Source organism: Dama dama, chromosome 30 (genome assembly GCF_033118175.1).
Source record: "Dama dama isolate Ldn47 chromosome 30, ASM3311817v1, whole genome shotgun sequence".
NCBI lineage: Eukaryota > Metazoa > Chordata > Mammalia > Artiodactyla > Cervidae > Dama > Dama dama.
This window is the reverse complement of record NC_083710.1, coordinates 81,314,691-81,329,170: the sequence shown is the minus strand read 5'-3', so window position 1 is coordinate 81,329,170 and position 14,480 is coordinate 81,314,691. Positions and strand designations below refer to the sequence as shown.

The 14,480-nt window shown below is 39.8% G+C and overlaps 1 protein-coding gene across 2 annotated transcripts in view; it reads left to right on the top strand.

Annotated features, from left to right (window-relative positions):
* The window catches only part of FGF14 (fibroblast growth factor 14), a 607,621-nt gene that overhangs the window by 499,164 nt on the left and 93,977 nt on the right, over positions 1 to 14,480 (top strand). For both annotated transcript variants that reach the window (XM_061132992.1, XM_061132993.1), the window contains exon 3: positions 234 to 337. In XM_061132992.1, the coding sequence (XP_060988975.1) occupies positions 234 to 337 (104 nt within the window). The remainder of the gene's footprint in view (positions 1 to 233; positions 338 to 14,480) is intronic.

Here is a 14,480-nt window from a genome sequence, read left to right as displayed (position 1 = left end):
ATTCTTCAGAATGCCATAGGGAGCCTGCCTAGATCTACAACTCAGAGCTCAAGTGCTATCTTGACTCATAACGAAACTTAAATAGAGAGACAGAAGGTAATGAATTGGAACCTCTCAGATGGTTATAACAGACATAATGTTTCTCAAGTAGAATAAATGAAACAGAAAAGTGATGGGGGTAGGTATTCTGCTTCTCCCTACCCATTGGTGACAGACCATCTTTCTCTTCGCAGCACTGTTCAACCTCATCCCAGTGGGACTGCGCGTCGTTGCAATCCAGGGAGTGAAGACGGGGTTGTACGTAGCCATGAATGGAGAAGGTTACCTCTACCCATCAGTAAGTAACACATCCAAGGTATTGGCCACCCATCTAAGCCACCACAAAAAGGAGAATGTTCTGTCTGGTGATGCTTTCAGTTTCACTTTAGTGTTTGACCTTTATGACAATACCTACGAGCTGTTAACTCATGATTCAGCAATGTTTGATAATGCATCAGCATATCAAGAAGAAGGGGAACATTACCTCTTAAAGTTGTGCATTTGCATATTTTTATATGCCCCAGTTCATCGAAAATTGAGAAATTTTGAAGGGATTGGCTTTTTTTTTTAAGAGATCTTATCCACTTTATTCAAATATTCCAACTTAAGTTTTCTATTAGGTGATTGATGTTATATAAGCAGATCCTTTTCTTGCCTTCCTTTTAAATGTAAGGTGGAGAACACAGGCCGATACTTTATAGGCTAAGAAAAATGCAGTAGTAATATCTGTCCACTTTTAAACCCAAATGAAATTTTATTACCTAATTGCTATTAGAAAGGATTGATATTAATGTAATCTTTTTCTATTACTGTTTAGAAATGTAGTTTTCTTCGGGAGTTTCTTGGAAAAGATTATTTTGCAAAAAGAAGCAGAGTAAATGTAATTCTAGAAGAGAAAATTGAGGAGAGAGTAGTTCTTTTAAAAAACAAGAATTGAGATTGAGTAAGTCTTTTACTGGGAAAATATTTCTAATATCAAAATGTATATCGCATTTAAATGTAAGCAAGTCTTGGTTTTGTACTAATGTGTATTAGTATCTGAGCACCTTTCTATTCTCTTCTGTAATATTTACTGTTTACGAGTAATTTGCATTCAGACGTGCTGTGTACATACATGATAATGCAGTTAGAATTCTTATCTGCCACAGGTCCAAGCAATAGAGACTTAAGATGGAAATACTTCTTTCCACTATCCCTTGAGCAAAAACTGACAGATTAAAGTCATGGAGCCTCAGAGGAGATTCTCTTATTTGGGTTTGCCTGTCATCTTCCTATGAATTCTTTAAAACTCTGTTGTTAAATATTGTGATCAAAAAAATATATATACATACATACATTTTACACACACACACACCGCTAAAACTTAAGCAGAACAGAAGGGTTCTCTGGGGACTTCCATGAAATGTGATATATTTTCTTCAGCAAAATCTGGGAAAATCCTGTCAAGGAAAATGAAATGTGAGCCGTGCATTCCCTTCCTGTTGAGCTGAGACATGCTGTAGTCGTTCTGAAAACTTCTTTCTCATTCCCTGAAGGCCATTCCTGTATGCAGACCTGGGCTCCGCATTATGCAAATTGCATTCGGTTGCCCAAGATGAATATTCAACATATTGGGAGCCAGAGGAAGCTGGAATTCCCTATCTCCCCTTTAGAAAAGCTCTACTCAGATAAAGATCATTTCCTAGAGATGCCTTATCTCAAATGAAAGTCATTTCATGGATTTGACGTGCATGCTCTTATTTTTGTTTCTTTGTCTCCCCCAGTCATCTCTGAAATGCCTTAAAGTGATCAGATGCAGTTTCTGCCATCACCTCTAGTTCTGATCCTGCAGATGATTTTATCACGTCTTCCTGCTCTAGTGTATGCATTGATGTCAGGGGAAGTGTAAATGTTTGTTTGATCTCTTTTGCTTCTGAGATGCTGTTTTCTTGTGATGGGGTTGCACATTTGGGGCTGGGGCTGGCATTTTTTTTAAAGGTAGAGAATATCAGAGTGAGTCTGTGTCTTAGCTTAAAATCCAAGAGCTGGTTATATTCAGTACAGTGTAAGTGGTGGGACAACAATAGCATGCTGGTTCAGTCCTCAACACCTTAAATAAGGTCTTTCTACCCAAGAATCAGATCTTGGGAGAGCAGCCTGCACCCAGGATTTGTCCCAGGAAGAGCATCAGGCTTTTTATCTGACCTGCTGTTTTCTGCTCCACCTCCCAGGTTCTCCAGTTATTTGGTTTCTGGGCCTTCCAGTTGAGGCCATTGAGTTTCTGATTTGCAGGTCTTGGGTTTTCTCTTCTTCTCATATTTGACTCTCTGCTCTAGACCCAGGACCTAGTAAGGAGCATTCTGTTCACCTAGCTTACCCCTGCCTAGTCCAGGCCCTTAGAATCCTCAGCAGCTTATAGAAAAAGGATTTAGACCAAAATTGAGTGTGATTTCCAGTTTTTACCAATATTCTCTAGTGTAAGTGCTCTGTTTATTTCAAAGTAATGGAATTTGAGCTTCAAATACTTCAGGAGAAAGGAATGTTTTCCCTTTATTCCATAGTTTCTGAGAACCTAGTAAAATAAGAATCTAGCACAAGACAATATCACAGTTACTATAATATATACTATATAATAATAATGGTTAATATTTACCTAGTGCACTCTCCCTAGTACTGGTCTAAGTGTGTTGCAGTCTTAGCTCATTTAATCCTCCCAACCAATTAAGAAAATACTATTAAAGTGATATTACTGATACACAGAGAGCCTAAAGAGTCAACAGTCACCCAGGTAGTAAAAAGAGAAGATAGGATTTGGCCTTATTAGTCGGACTCATTAGATCACTTTTAACTGTTGCACCATAATGCTTTCACGCACCAGACATTTTTCATAATATTGGTCTGGCACCTATTCTAGCAAGAAGTTATAAACACAAGATGATGTCATTAAAAATCTTTAGGGAATTGTTACCTAGGGAATTGTTAATGTCAAACATTAAGAAGTATCATTTGAAACATAGTCTGTTTCCTTTGGGGAATCTCAAGTAAAAGAAAATCATAGAAAATACTTATTGGGGGGAAAGTTGGATATTATATGTGTGTGTGTTCAGTCATGCAGTCATGTCCGACTCTTTGCGACCCCATGGACTATAGCCCACCAGGCTTCTCTGTCTGTGGAAGTTTTCAGGCAAGAATACTGGAGTCGGTAGCCATTTCCTACTCCAGGGGATCTTCAGGACCAGGGATTGAACCAGAGTCTCATGGGTCTCCAGCACTGGCAGGCGGATTCTTTACTGAGCCACCTGGGAAGTATATATTGATATTAGCACCACCTGGGAAGTACATATTGCTATTATACACTGGGTGTTTAATATTCTTAAAATGTATCCCATGTAACGTTCGAGCTTAAAACTTTAAAGCTAACATGGGTTAACCCAAGCAAGAAGTTTTGAACTAAGCTGAATAACTTTTTTAAAAGGAAAACTCCACTCAAGCTAAGATTTAAAGAAAAAATTTGATATAAAGATTGAACTCTGAGAAATGAAGCAGTCTGTTTTATGCCCACTTTAAAAAGATCAAATTAGAATAGTGTCTGACATGAGATCAGTTTTATTGAGGATCTATAGATTTGGAATGTAGCCAGTAAAATACTGAGATCTCTCAAAGTGAGTTCCATTAAATGAAAGTCACTCTTGGAATCTGACTTGAAACTCTCATAATCCCTTGCCATCCAAATAAAGATATTTAATTTGTCAGATAATTTCACCTCAGGGGGATGAAAGAAGGAATCTTGACTGAGATGTAAATAATCACATTTCCAATGCTGAAGGCATTTGTTCCCTGTGGAATCTTTTCATCAACATGACAATAGTCATTTCTTTTGTGGTCATAATGATTGTAATATGTTACTTGAAGAAGCCTCTCTCAAGAGATTTGATGTCAGATACAGTTTGCTTGAAGATAGAACATAGGCTGTAAGGTCACAGAACAGAAACTGACAAGGAAATACTTTTTTAAAGAATTAGTTTAAAATAATGTTTAGGAAACAAAATGCATGTTGACCAACTCCAAACTATTTATAGGGCTTGTGAGGAACAGTCAAGAGTTTGTTTCTTTTTGTTTGTTTGTTTATTTTCTCCCTTCCAAACCTACAACTTTGAAAGACTAAGTTAATCCTCCGTAGAAAGTTAAGGTTCGAATGTAAATTCCAAACACTCAAGAAAACTTGGGAGGAAACAAAAATAGCATTCATCAGTTGGGCAGAAATAGAGAATAATTGAAGCCAAAGGGTGTTTCTGATATGAGAAAGTGAGGAGTTGTGGGGGAAGGAAAGAAAGGAGACTGATGATAAAATGGATAAAACCTTATATCTTGGATCTAAGGCAAGGAAACATGTTCCCTGGATGCTTTAAGATAATTTGGGGTGTTAAAATTCTGGTTTCAATCTGGTTGACTTTTCTCGATGATGTTAAAAAATGTACATAAAGCGTATAAAGATTCATTTTTGTCGTCTTATCACAGGCTGACATTAGTGTGAATATTGCTTTCCAAAGTGGGACTATAAATGTTTCTGTTACCCCGATGCAGCCACCTAGAGAAACAGTGAGCCCTGGTGTTCTCCTGAAATCGGTATTTCATCTGAGTCTCTTAACCAAGTGATGCAGGTGGAGAGGAAGACAATTCTTTTCCATATAGATTTAAAAGCAAATCAAGAAAAAGCATTGTAAATATCAGAACTCATAAGAGTCACATGGACAAATAGGGAACATGAAGATTCCTCGGGCGAACCTCTAGATATTTCAACCCAATATGTCTTTGGGGAGGCCCAGGAATCCACAGTTTAATAAGAATCCCTCCTTCACAGGTGGGTGATTCTAAAGCTGGGAGCCCAACAACCAACCTCCACACAGCAAGCATTGTTTCCATGGCTGGTGGGGGTGATGATGGTAGCTTTAGGCCAAAATGGTGAGAGTAGATTTGGTGAAAATTGGTAGGCAGACCACCCAGGCCCAGAACTAACACTGGGTGAAATAAAATATTTGATTTTCCTAACTTCACCTGCCGCTAAGTTGAACTTTATAGAAATTTGAAGCGGTGCTGCACGCTTCTTCGCTCAGGCCCTGGGGTATCCGGGCGCTGAAACTATGCATGCATACTGATTGTGTGTGTTGGCATGGGGCAGCAGGGTAGTGAAATAGTCTATAATTAAGGAAGAGGAAAGCTAAATGCTGTGTGTTCTGAAAAAAAGTATTTTCAGGGACTTCAAAGTCTTATCTAGTTGGCCTGAGATAATTTTTCCGATATTATAGTTGTATCTTTCAGAAATAGTTTCATGACCCTCTCTACAAAGGGGGCCCCAGTGTCCCGGCTCTGTGCCAGCGGGCATCTCTCACTTATGTTTCTTTATTTGTGTTGCTGTCTATCCTCTGCTTAATAAGAGCTCCCAGACGGGAAAGTCTCAGACCTCCCAGCCACCTCCTACCATCAGTGCTACATCCTTCTGCCCAGTCCACACCTCTAGCAAAACAAGACGGAACAGTGTTCTTTTCTTCTTGACATTTGCCCCCCTGTTCATGGCTCAGGTTTGGGCATAAAGATGGAACTGCTTTGTTATGTCTCAGTGGGGTATCGAACTTCCTGCCAACGCTTTCTCTTCTTGCCTGGAAGTTTCACGTCCACAGGCACACACGATCCCTCCCCTGTATTTCTGTGCCCATGGAGTCTTGTGTGAGTTCTTCCCTCGTCCGTGATACCCGCCTTGTCTCTGAACGACATCCCTGGACGTCCATCCTCGGGAAGCTACTCCCTATTTACCCCAGTGCGGGTGGTGCCCACCCATGCCTCCCGCTTCCTGTTTGACTTTATGTACCAGGCAGTGGATGGGACGGATCCTGTAATCTGAGCTGCAGCGCCTTGACTGAATAAAGGAAGGCACGCCCCACACAGTAACTGTTTCTAGACACGTGTTCGCTTTGTTTCTGGGCCAAGAGACCCTGGTGTTGGCAACTCGGGAATTAAGGGACTAGAAAGGGCGGAGAGATATTTGAAGATGATTCCTGAGACGTTATGGAGGGCTTCGCTGGTGGCTCAGTGGTAAAGCCTCTGCCTGCCGATGCGGGAGACATGGGTTCAATCCCTGAGCTGGGAAGAGCCCCACGTGAAGTGGAGCCATTAAGCCCGTGGCCCTCACCTGTTAAGCCTGTGCCCTGGCGCCCCGGAGCCACACCTAATGAGCCCAGAGGCCACAGCTACTGAAGCCCCTGAGCCCTAGGGTCGATGTCCCACCGCAAGAGAAGCTCCCACAGTGAGAAACCTGCATACCACAGCTAGAGTAGCCTCGCTCTTTGAAACTAGAGAAAGGCCCATGCAGCAGTGAGGACCCAGCACAGCCAAAAATACATAAATAAAGAAAGAAGCTACGGAAAGAAGTCTGTGGTTGCCTGGGTATGGGAGGCAACAGAACCACGGCTCACTCTGATGTGAATAAATCAGAACCTGGTGAGCTGTGATGCTTCCCTCGAAGAAAACAAACCCCAGAAGGAGGAAGGAGCTGGGGTGGATGAAGAGGCTGCCTTCAGTTGGACCAGGATATCCAGGTGGGTTAATAACCCCACTAAATGATGACTGGATGATGCCAAAGCTTGTGTGTCCTAGAAGAGTCCATCTAAGGCTGTCTTAAGAATGGTTTGCAGGTGGCAAAAGAGTTGTTCTGCGATGGATGATGGTGTTTTCCTTTTCCTCCAGGATGTCAGACAGAGATGAAGAAGCTGGGTCAACAGCATCTGCATGGGTGAAGTTAGATGTTAGAAAGAACCTTATTAAATAGCACGACCTCTTCAAAAAGCTTTCTAATATATTTTGCCTGTTGCGTAAATATACAGAATCAATAGGAGCAATTTGGGACACCAGGTAATAAAGCAGAGGATTATGCTGCGTACTTTCATCTCTTGTACCTTTATGAAAACGATGCTAGTAACATGGGGACAGACCTTTGGATAGTCTTATAAAAATTCGCAATCCTCGTTATACATACGACTTCCTCAGGTAGCATGGTAAATATCCAGACTTCAGGACATTCACCTAAAAGGCTAATTAAACCCCAATTCAGAATTTTGAATATGCATTTCTAACACACGTGCCTGAAGGAGCACCCTTGATAAACAAGGGTCTGCGTCACTGCATCATTATATAAAATACAAATGATTTTATATTTGCCATTGCTTTATTATTATCACTGTTGCTGTCATTTACAAATTCACAGTCCTCTTCAAGCCCCCATGAAGTAAGCAGAATGTGTTGTGTGTTCAGTCTTTTAGTCATGTCCCACTCTTTCATGAACCCATGAACTGTAACCCTCCAGGTTCCTCTGTCCAGGCTCCTCTGCTCCTCTGGGATTTCCCAGGCAAGAATACTGGAGTGGATTGCCATTTCTTTCTCCAGGAGACCTTCCCAACTGAGGGATCAAACTCACGTCTCCTGCATTGGCAGGCGGATTCTTTACCACTGAGCCACCGAGCAAGCCTGATGAAGTAAGCAGAATGACATGACCGGTAAAAATGCTCACCTTTCCCACTGACCAGATGAGTCAGCCTTTGAGGAAGTGCTCGGAGAAAAGTCCCAGCTGCGATCACTCCATTCAATCTGGAAAGAATAGGACAAGAAATGTGACCTGGAGTATCAAGATAAAATAGGGGAAGACAGGAATCTTGCTGAAACTTAAGAAAATAAAGTAAGAGAAGCAGAAAGAAAGACATTGAATGTCCAACTAATAACAGCTGGTTTTCAGTCCTGAAAGAGAGACATCTCCCTCCTGTAAAGCTCAAGGGGTCTCCCTGAGCTGATGGGCCTGGGGCCAGTGGGCACCTCCTGGCCCGAAGGGTGGTTCAGAACAAGCGCATCCTGTAAAGAGCAGGTTTCCAGTGACAACGAATCTGGGTTGCTTCAGAAGCGAGATCTTTTGAGATTTTTTTAAATTACTAATGAAATAAATATATCTATCTTTTGTTTATTTTTTCCTAAGCCTGTGCGTCTTCTGAGACTAGTTTGGTTTTCTCTCGGCAGGACCCTCCTACACAAGTCCCATTCCTAAAACAAAGGAGGTTCCCTCCTGCCTTAGATGGTCAGCAGGTTCCTGGGGTTTTGAGCATCTTTTCTGGGTCCCAAGTAGAGAGTAGATTGATCCCATGTGGGCCCATCACACGCACGCGCACACACACACACACACATTTTTTTTAACTATACCAAAGACTCACAAAAATTAAACACATGTCTGATATCAGAAGAGTGTGTAAGAAATATATAGAAGATTATTGCTGCTCAGTATAATTACTCAACATTTAAATGTAGGTTGAAGAGCCAAGAACTCTGCAGAGATGTGTATAATCATAAATTCAGTTATTTGCTCATTCAGATCAACCCACATTATCCCATGCCTCCCATTGACAGCTATTGTGTGTTGTAGGCACTGGGGCTTCAAAGATGTGTGAAAAATTCCTGATTTAAAAACAGACAAACAAACCCTCTAAAGTGAAATAGATAGGAGGAAACCATTCGGAGGACATCTTGACTAGATGAATAATTCTAAGACTCTTTTCTCCTATCTTTTCGCCAAATCTGTAATTCCGTGATTATATTTGTACATTTCTTATCACCCCTTCGATAGCGATGGATACGTAGGAAGTCTTCAGTCTGTAGTTCTTGATTGCTCATTGTTAAGGTGGAATCAGTTTCACCAGCAGATTTTATTAATCTGCTCCTTGAGTGCCTTCCTTATGCATGATATTTATTATGCATGCCACTTATTTCCCCACGAAAAACATTAAACATCAGCAGAGAGGAGATGAGTCTGTTTATTTCTTGAGTTGGAATTGCAGAAAAGCAGTTATTTACACATTTCCTTTTCTGAAAGGGCATGATAATCCCACAGAGGCAGAACTCAGATATGCAATGTCTGCCTCTAACATGGTCATATTTGCATTAATGAGTTGAGTGGTGATGCTGCCTTCCCCTGAAAAAAAAGAATCTCAAGCAAAAAAGTAAGCCTTGACTTCTAGTAAATGTCACTCCCACTTAAACTTGAACAATTTAAAGCAAGAGCATGAATAATGATAATTAGAGTAACGATGCAGAAAGGATTTTATTATTTCCATATGTTTGTAAATGATACAGTGAGAAAGAAAAAAACATCACAGTTTGCAATTGTATCCTATTTTACTCTAGAGTGAAAACTATTAATATAAAGTACTGTAGATAGCAAAAAAATTTAAGTTATATCTAAATGTTTCAATTTTTTTTTTTAAATCCGTATTTATCAAGGATGGATGGTAGATGGTGAAAGGAATTTTTATATGTAAGGAATTTTGAAGACTACCTGAAAAATTGAATCCTAAATCAAAAGATAATGTTTGAGAATGAACTGTTTCTTTGTTTTCATTCTCCACACCATGAAAAAACCTGCAAAAAACTCCGTAAATGCTAAGAAGGTTGGTATACCGTATGCATGCATGTTCAGTTGCTCAGTCGTTCCCAGCTCTTTGTGACCCCCACGTATGTAGCCCTCAGGCTCCTTGGTCCATGGAATTTTCCCAGTAAGAATACTGAAGTGGGTGCCATTTCCTTTTCCAGATATACTATATAAGGAATGATAAATCAGCTCTAACATTAAAGCATAATTAGTATTACTAAAATTGGGGGGGGCGGGGATTATGGTCTTTAAAAGTTGTTTGTGTATGTGGGAGGCCTCCTTACTGAAATTGGATTCGCCATCCACTCAAGTAAAATCGAAGGTTTTTGTTTCTGATTCCGTGTTTTACTTTTAGAGAATTCTTTTTGTTTCTGGGAATGGGGTTGTATGTAAGCTACTCTGAGAACCTAAGAACCATGAGTTCATGGTGGGCTCTGAATAGAAGTTGGGTATTTCTCTAAGTTTCCTCAGTGCAACCCATTTCTTAGTAATTTATATTCCATTTCTTAGTTACTTGGGAATTAACAAGGAAAATAATTTATAAAATAAATCATAAAAATATGATTCTTTTTCTTCAGAAAAACTACTATAGCAACCATTTTTGAAAAACCAAATTGGCTGTTTTATATCACATTATTTATTAAATTGGCAAAGCTGTTCCTTTTATGATAATTTTCCTTGTTTCTTCTTTATGCTATTTGTTTCTGCTGATTTTAGAGCTATGGTATTATGGCAAGAACAGTGACTGTTTACTCATCTAAAATTATTGGTCACATTTTCTTTCTAATATTACCTGTCAATCAATATTGATCCAACACATGCTAGAACCTGGAGAAATAATAATGAAAAAGACAGACATAGACCCTGGCCTCATGGAACTTATTGTTTCCATATATGTGAACTCCATACACAGTAAATTTTAAGTTTGAATTATTTCTCTGTGTTATAGAAGGGTGTTTTGTGCTCTGAGCTACATATGGTTTCACTCTGATTGTTTGTGTTAAGGAAATGCATTCCATTTGGATTGCAAGTTCATGACAAGGTACATAATGTTCTTCTGAGTAAAGACAGAGGAGATCTCTTGAGAGTTTTATTTAGAGTTAGATATTGGTTTTAAGATCTGACAACTATATAAAGTGAGGAGATGAGTCACTTGTTAATAGGTACATCTCAGTCCATGCAGAGGCATCCTAATTGGTAGCTATTTGCTGTCCCAGTAAAGATAGAGACTGAATGGGAGCAAGATATTTTTATGAGGCTTTAGAATTGCTGCATCTTTGACAAGATGGCAATTTTTATTTAGTTATTAACCCAGGTCACCATTTAGCAGAAATAGTTATGTGGACAAAGAGGAATTATCAGTCTACTATACTCTTATGCTGGTACAAATAGTACCTAAAGGTACTAGTCTGACAAATGGTGAATATCGGTTTATGTCGTGAGAGGAGAAGCTTTTACCGATGTCATGTAAGAAATTATCTGTGAATGCCCTTCACAAGGGCATAATGACAAAGGGTTGACCTTCACTGACTCCCCATTTGTGCTAACTTTTCCAGTTAAGGCTTCCCTGGTGACTCAGATGGTAAAGAATCTGCCTGCAGTGTGGGAGACCTGGGTTCGATCCCTGGGTTGGGAAGATCCCCTGGAGAAGGGAACGGCAACCCACTCCAGTATTCTGGCCTGGAGAATTCTATGGACAGAGGCGCCTGGTGGTCTACAGTCCATGGAGTTGCAAAGAATCAGACACAACTGAGCATCTACTGCGTTGTTAATTATTTAAATATTGCCATTTAACATTTTGCTTCCTATCCTGCAATCATCAATTAATGTTATCAATAGAAGCAATGAAAAAATGTTTTGTATTAAGAATTTGCAGTGTAGGGGATGTCTCTGGTGGTTTAGTGGTTAAGACTTTGCACTTCCAGTGCAGGGGGCCTGGGTTTGATCCTGGATCAGGGAACTAAGATCCCACACTCTGCTATATTTAAAATGGATAACCAACCAGAGCCTACTGAATAGCATAGGGAACTACGCTCAATGTTATGTGGAAGTCTGGGAGGGAGGGTAGTTCTGGGGAGAATGGACTGATGTGTGTATATGGCTGAGTCCCTTTGCTGTCTACCTGAAACTATCGCAACATTGTTAATAGGCCATTGTTGTTCAGCCACTAAGTTGTGTCTGACTCTTTGAGACCCCGAGGACTGCAGCACACCAGGCTTCCCTGTCCTTTGCTATCTCCCAGAGTTTGATCAAATTCATGTCCTTTGAGTCAGTGATGCTATCTAACCACCTCATCCCCTGCCAACCTCTTCTCCCTTTGCCTTCAGTCTTTCCCACATCAGGGTCCTTTTCCAGTGAGTCAGCTCTTGTATCAAGTGGCCAAAGTATTAGAGCTTTAGCATCAGTCCTTCCAATGAATATTCAGGACTGATTTCCTTTAGGATTGACTGTTTTGACCTCCTTGCAGTCCAAGGGAATCTCAAGAGTCTTCTACAGCACCACAGTTCTAAGGCATCAATTCTGTGCTCAACCTTCTTTATAGTCTAACTCTCACATCCATACATCCTGGAAAATACCATAGCTTTGACTATGCAGACTTTTGTCAACAAAGTGACATCTCTGTTTTTTAATATGCTGTCTAGGTTTGTCATAGCTTTCCTTTAAAGGAGTAGGCATCTTTTAATACCCCAATACATAATAAAAAGTTACATTAAAAAAAAGAGTTTGCAATATAGGTAACTCTACCTACCATATACCTAACAGAGTTGTATATTTATTGTGGTATTAGAAATAACTGCTTCTATTAGAAGGCATGTTAAATGTTCACAAATTTCAATCATAAATCTGTATTTCTAGAAACATTAATAAGAGAAAAAACAACTTTCAAGCTATTCAAAATTGTCTAGGCACCTTTTATCTAGAGGTGAAGTAAGAGGCATTTTCTTAATATCCATGGAGAAATAAATTGTAACATGAAATATCATATTAAAATAAAAAAGGAAATTATTAAGAAATTGTTCCACAGGTACCATAAATGGGTTAACTATTTATATAATGAAATTTCAGTCCTTTAAAAGGTTGTTTTTATAGACTTAGCAAGGCCAAATGTATACCCAGGAGAAATAGCAGTGAACATTTATTTAATTTAAAATTACATTTCATGAGAGTTCTTGTACATTGAAATGGGTAGACAGAAGAAATGCCTTGGGCACTTGTTCCCCTGTGTTTATCTAAAAAAAAAAAAATAAGCACCTTGTAGGAATTTGAATGCAGACAAGGTTCTTATTAATTTTTATGCATCATTGATGCAATAACAATAACCAAAAGAGGGGAAAGAAACCATGTCAGCAATATGCGATTGTTTGTTTAAGCCAAAGTCTGACTTTGGTTCTCTGAGTCCTGAAAACCAGTCCTGATTTTATTATTTTATTCCTGATGGCCAGTTTTTGGGACCAGTTAGAAATTCCTCAGACTTGTCAAAATGTTAACTTCCAGGACTAAAATATCACGTTGTTTAAATTTTTAATGAATAATAGCTTCATTAGACATTATGTTCCTAACATGACTACGGAAAACTATGAACTATGGTACACCATCACACTTAATTTCATTTATTCAATATTCAAATCATTTGCTTAATGAGAGAGTCGCCCAAGGGTCTGCTGAAACACTGAATATCTGGCAAATTACTGTGTACTAATTGATTCAATAATAGCATGTTAAAATTACCTTAACCATTCTGCTCAATACTTAATTGCATTTCCTATTGATGTCAGTGTTCTACCAACAAGCCCTTCATGCTTTAAAATAATTTTTCACTCTGAAAAAAGGTGGTAGAACTGCATTATCAGTTACCGGACGTGATTTTACATTTGAGATGTTGATGGTGAGACTAGCAAGATAAAGATGTAGAAATATCATACCCAAGTCCTAGAAATGTAGAGACTGCAGAGTCCCAGAGTATGATGTATTCATGAACTAATCTTGTTGATTCCACTCCAAAGTGAGTTTTTGAAGGGTAAGTCAGTAATCTTCAGGGGTGACTGCGGAACACCCAGCATGTTACTTGAGGGGAAGTCGAGTTCTTGCCTTGTGGGCACTCTGTGGTGTGTGTGTGTGTCTAGATGTTCTCTAACCATAAACCACCATCGAGACGACATCTCTTTTCCTACACAGTGAAAAGAGTACACACATAGAAATTAGGACTCTGATACGTAAATGTAGGTGTTTTCTCTTCATCCTCATCTAGGCGTTTTTCTAAATACACATCAAGAAGTATTCGGGATAGTGTATAGGGGAGCTAAGTAAAGAAATCTGTCTGCCAATGCAGGAGATGCAGGTTCAATCCCTGGGTCAGGAAGATCCCCTAGAGAAGGAAATGGAAACCCACTCCAGCATTCTTGCCTGGAGAATCCCATGGATAGAGTAGCCTGGTAGGCTACAATCCATGGGGTCACAGAAGAGTCAGGCAAGTAAACAACAACATAAGATTTTTAATTCACAAATCCAGTTAATTTTAGTTCTTCAGAGAATTCATTCTTCTACAACTCATTTCTTAGATGGACCACAGAGTGGGGTTAGTAGGTGGACTTGTATCATAGGAGGAGAAAATAGCTAGCTCAGAAGACTCACCGAAGCAGGCAAGGCCACCAGCACTAACTGAAGCATTTGGGCGGCCCTTTGCATGACCTGGAGAATTCTGAATGACTTTTTATAACGTGATGATGACATTTGAAATGCTTTCCAAGAAATGGATGAAACACCCAATCATGTTTTCTTTGATCTTCAGATCTTGTTCTGATTGTGTTCTGATTATGTTCTGGCTGAATGATGGCAGCTAATTACGTAGGGTCAGCAAACACCGCCAAGCCTATCACAGACACGTCACGAACAAGTCAGATCTTCCCCAGTTGTGCAGTCGGCCTGGTGGGCACAGTGCCAGCTGCAGATCCTCCCCCTGACATGTCCTCCGTGCAGAGAGATCCCAGACTGGAAGCACCGG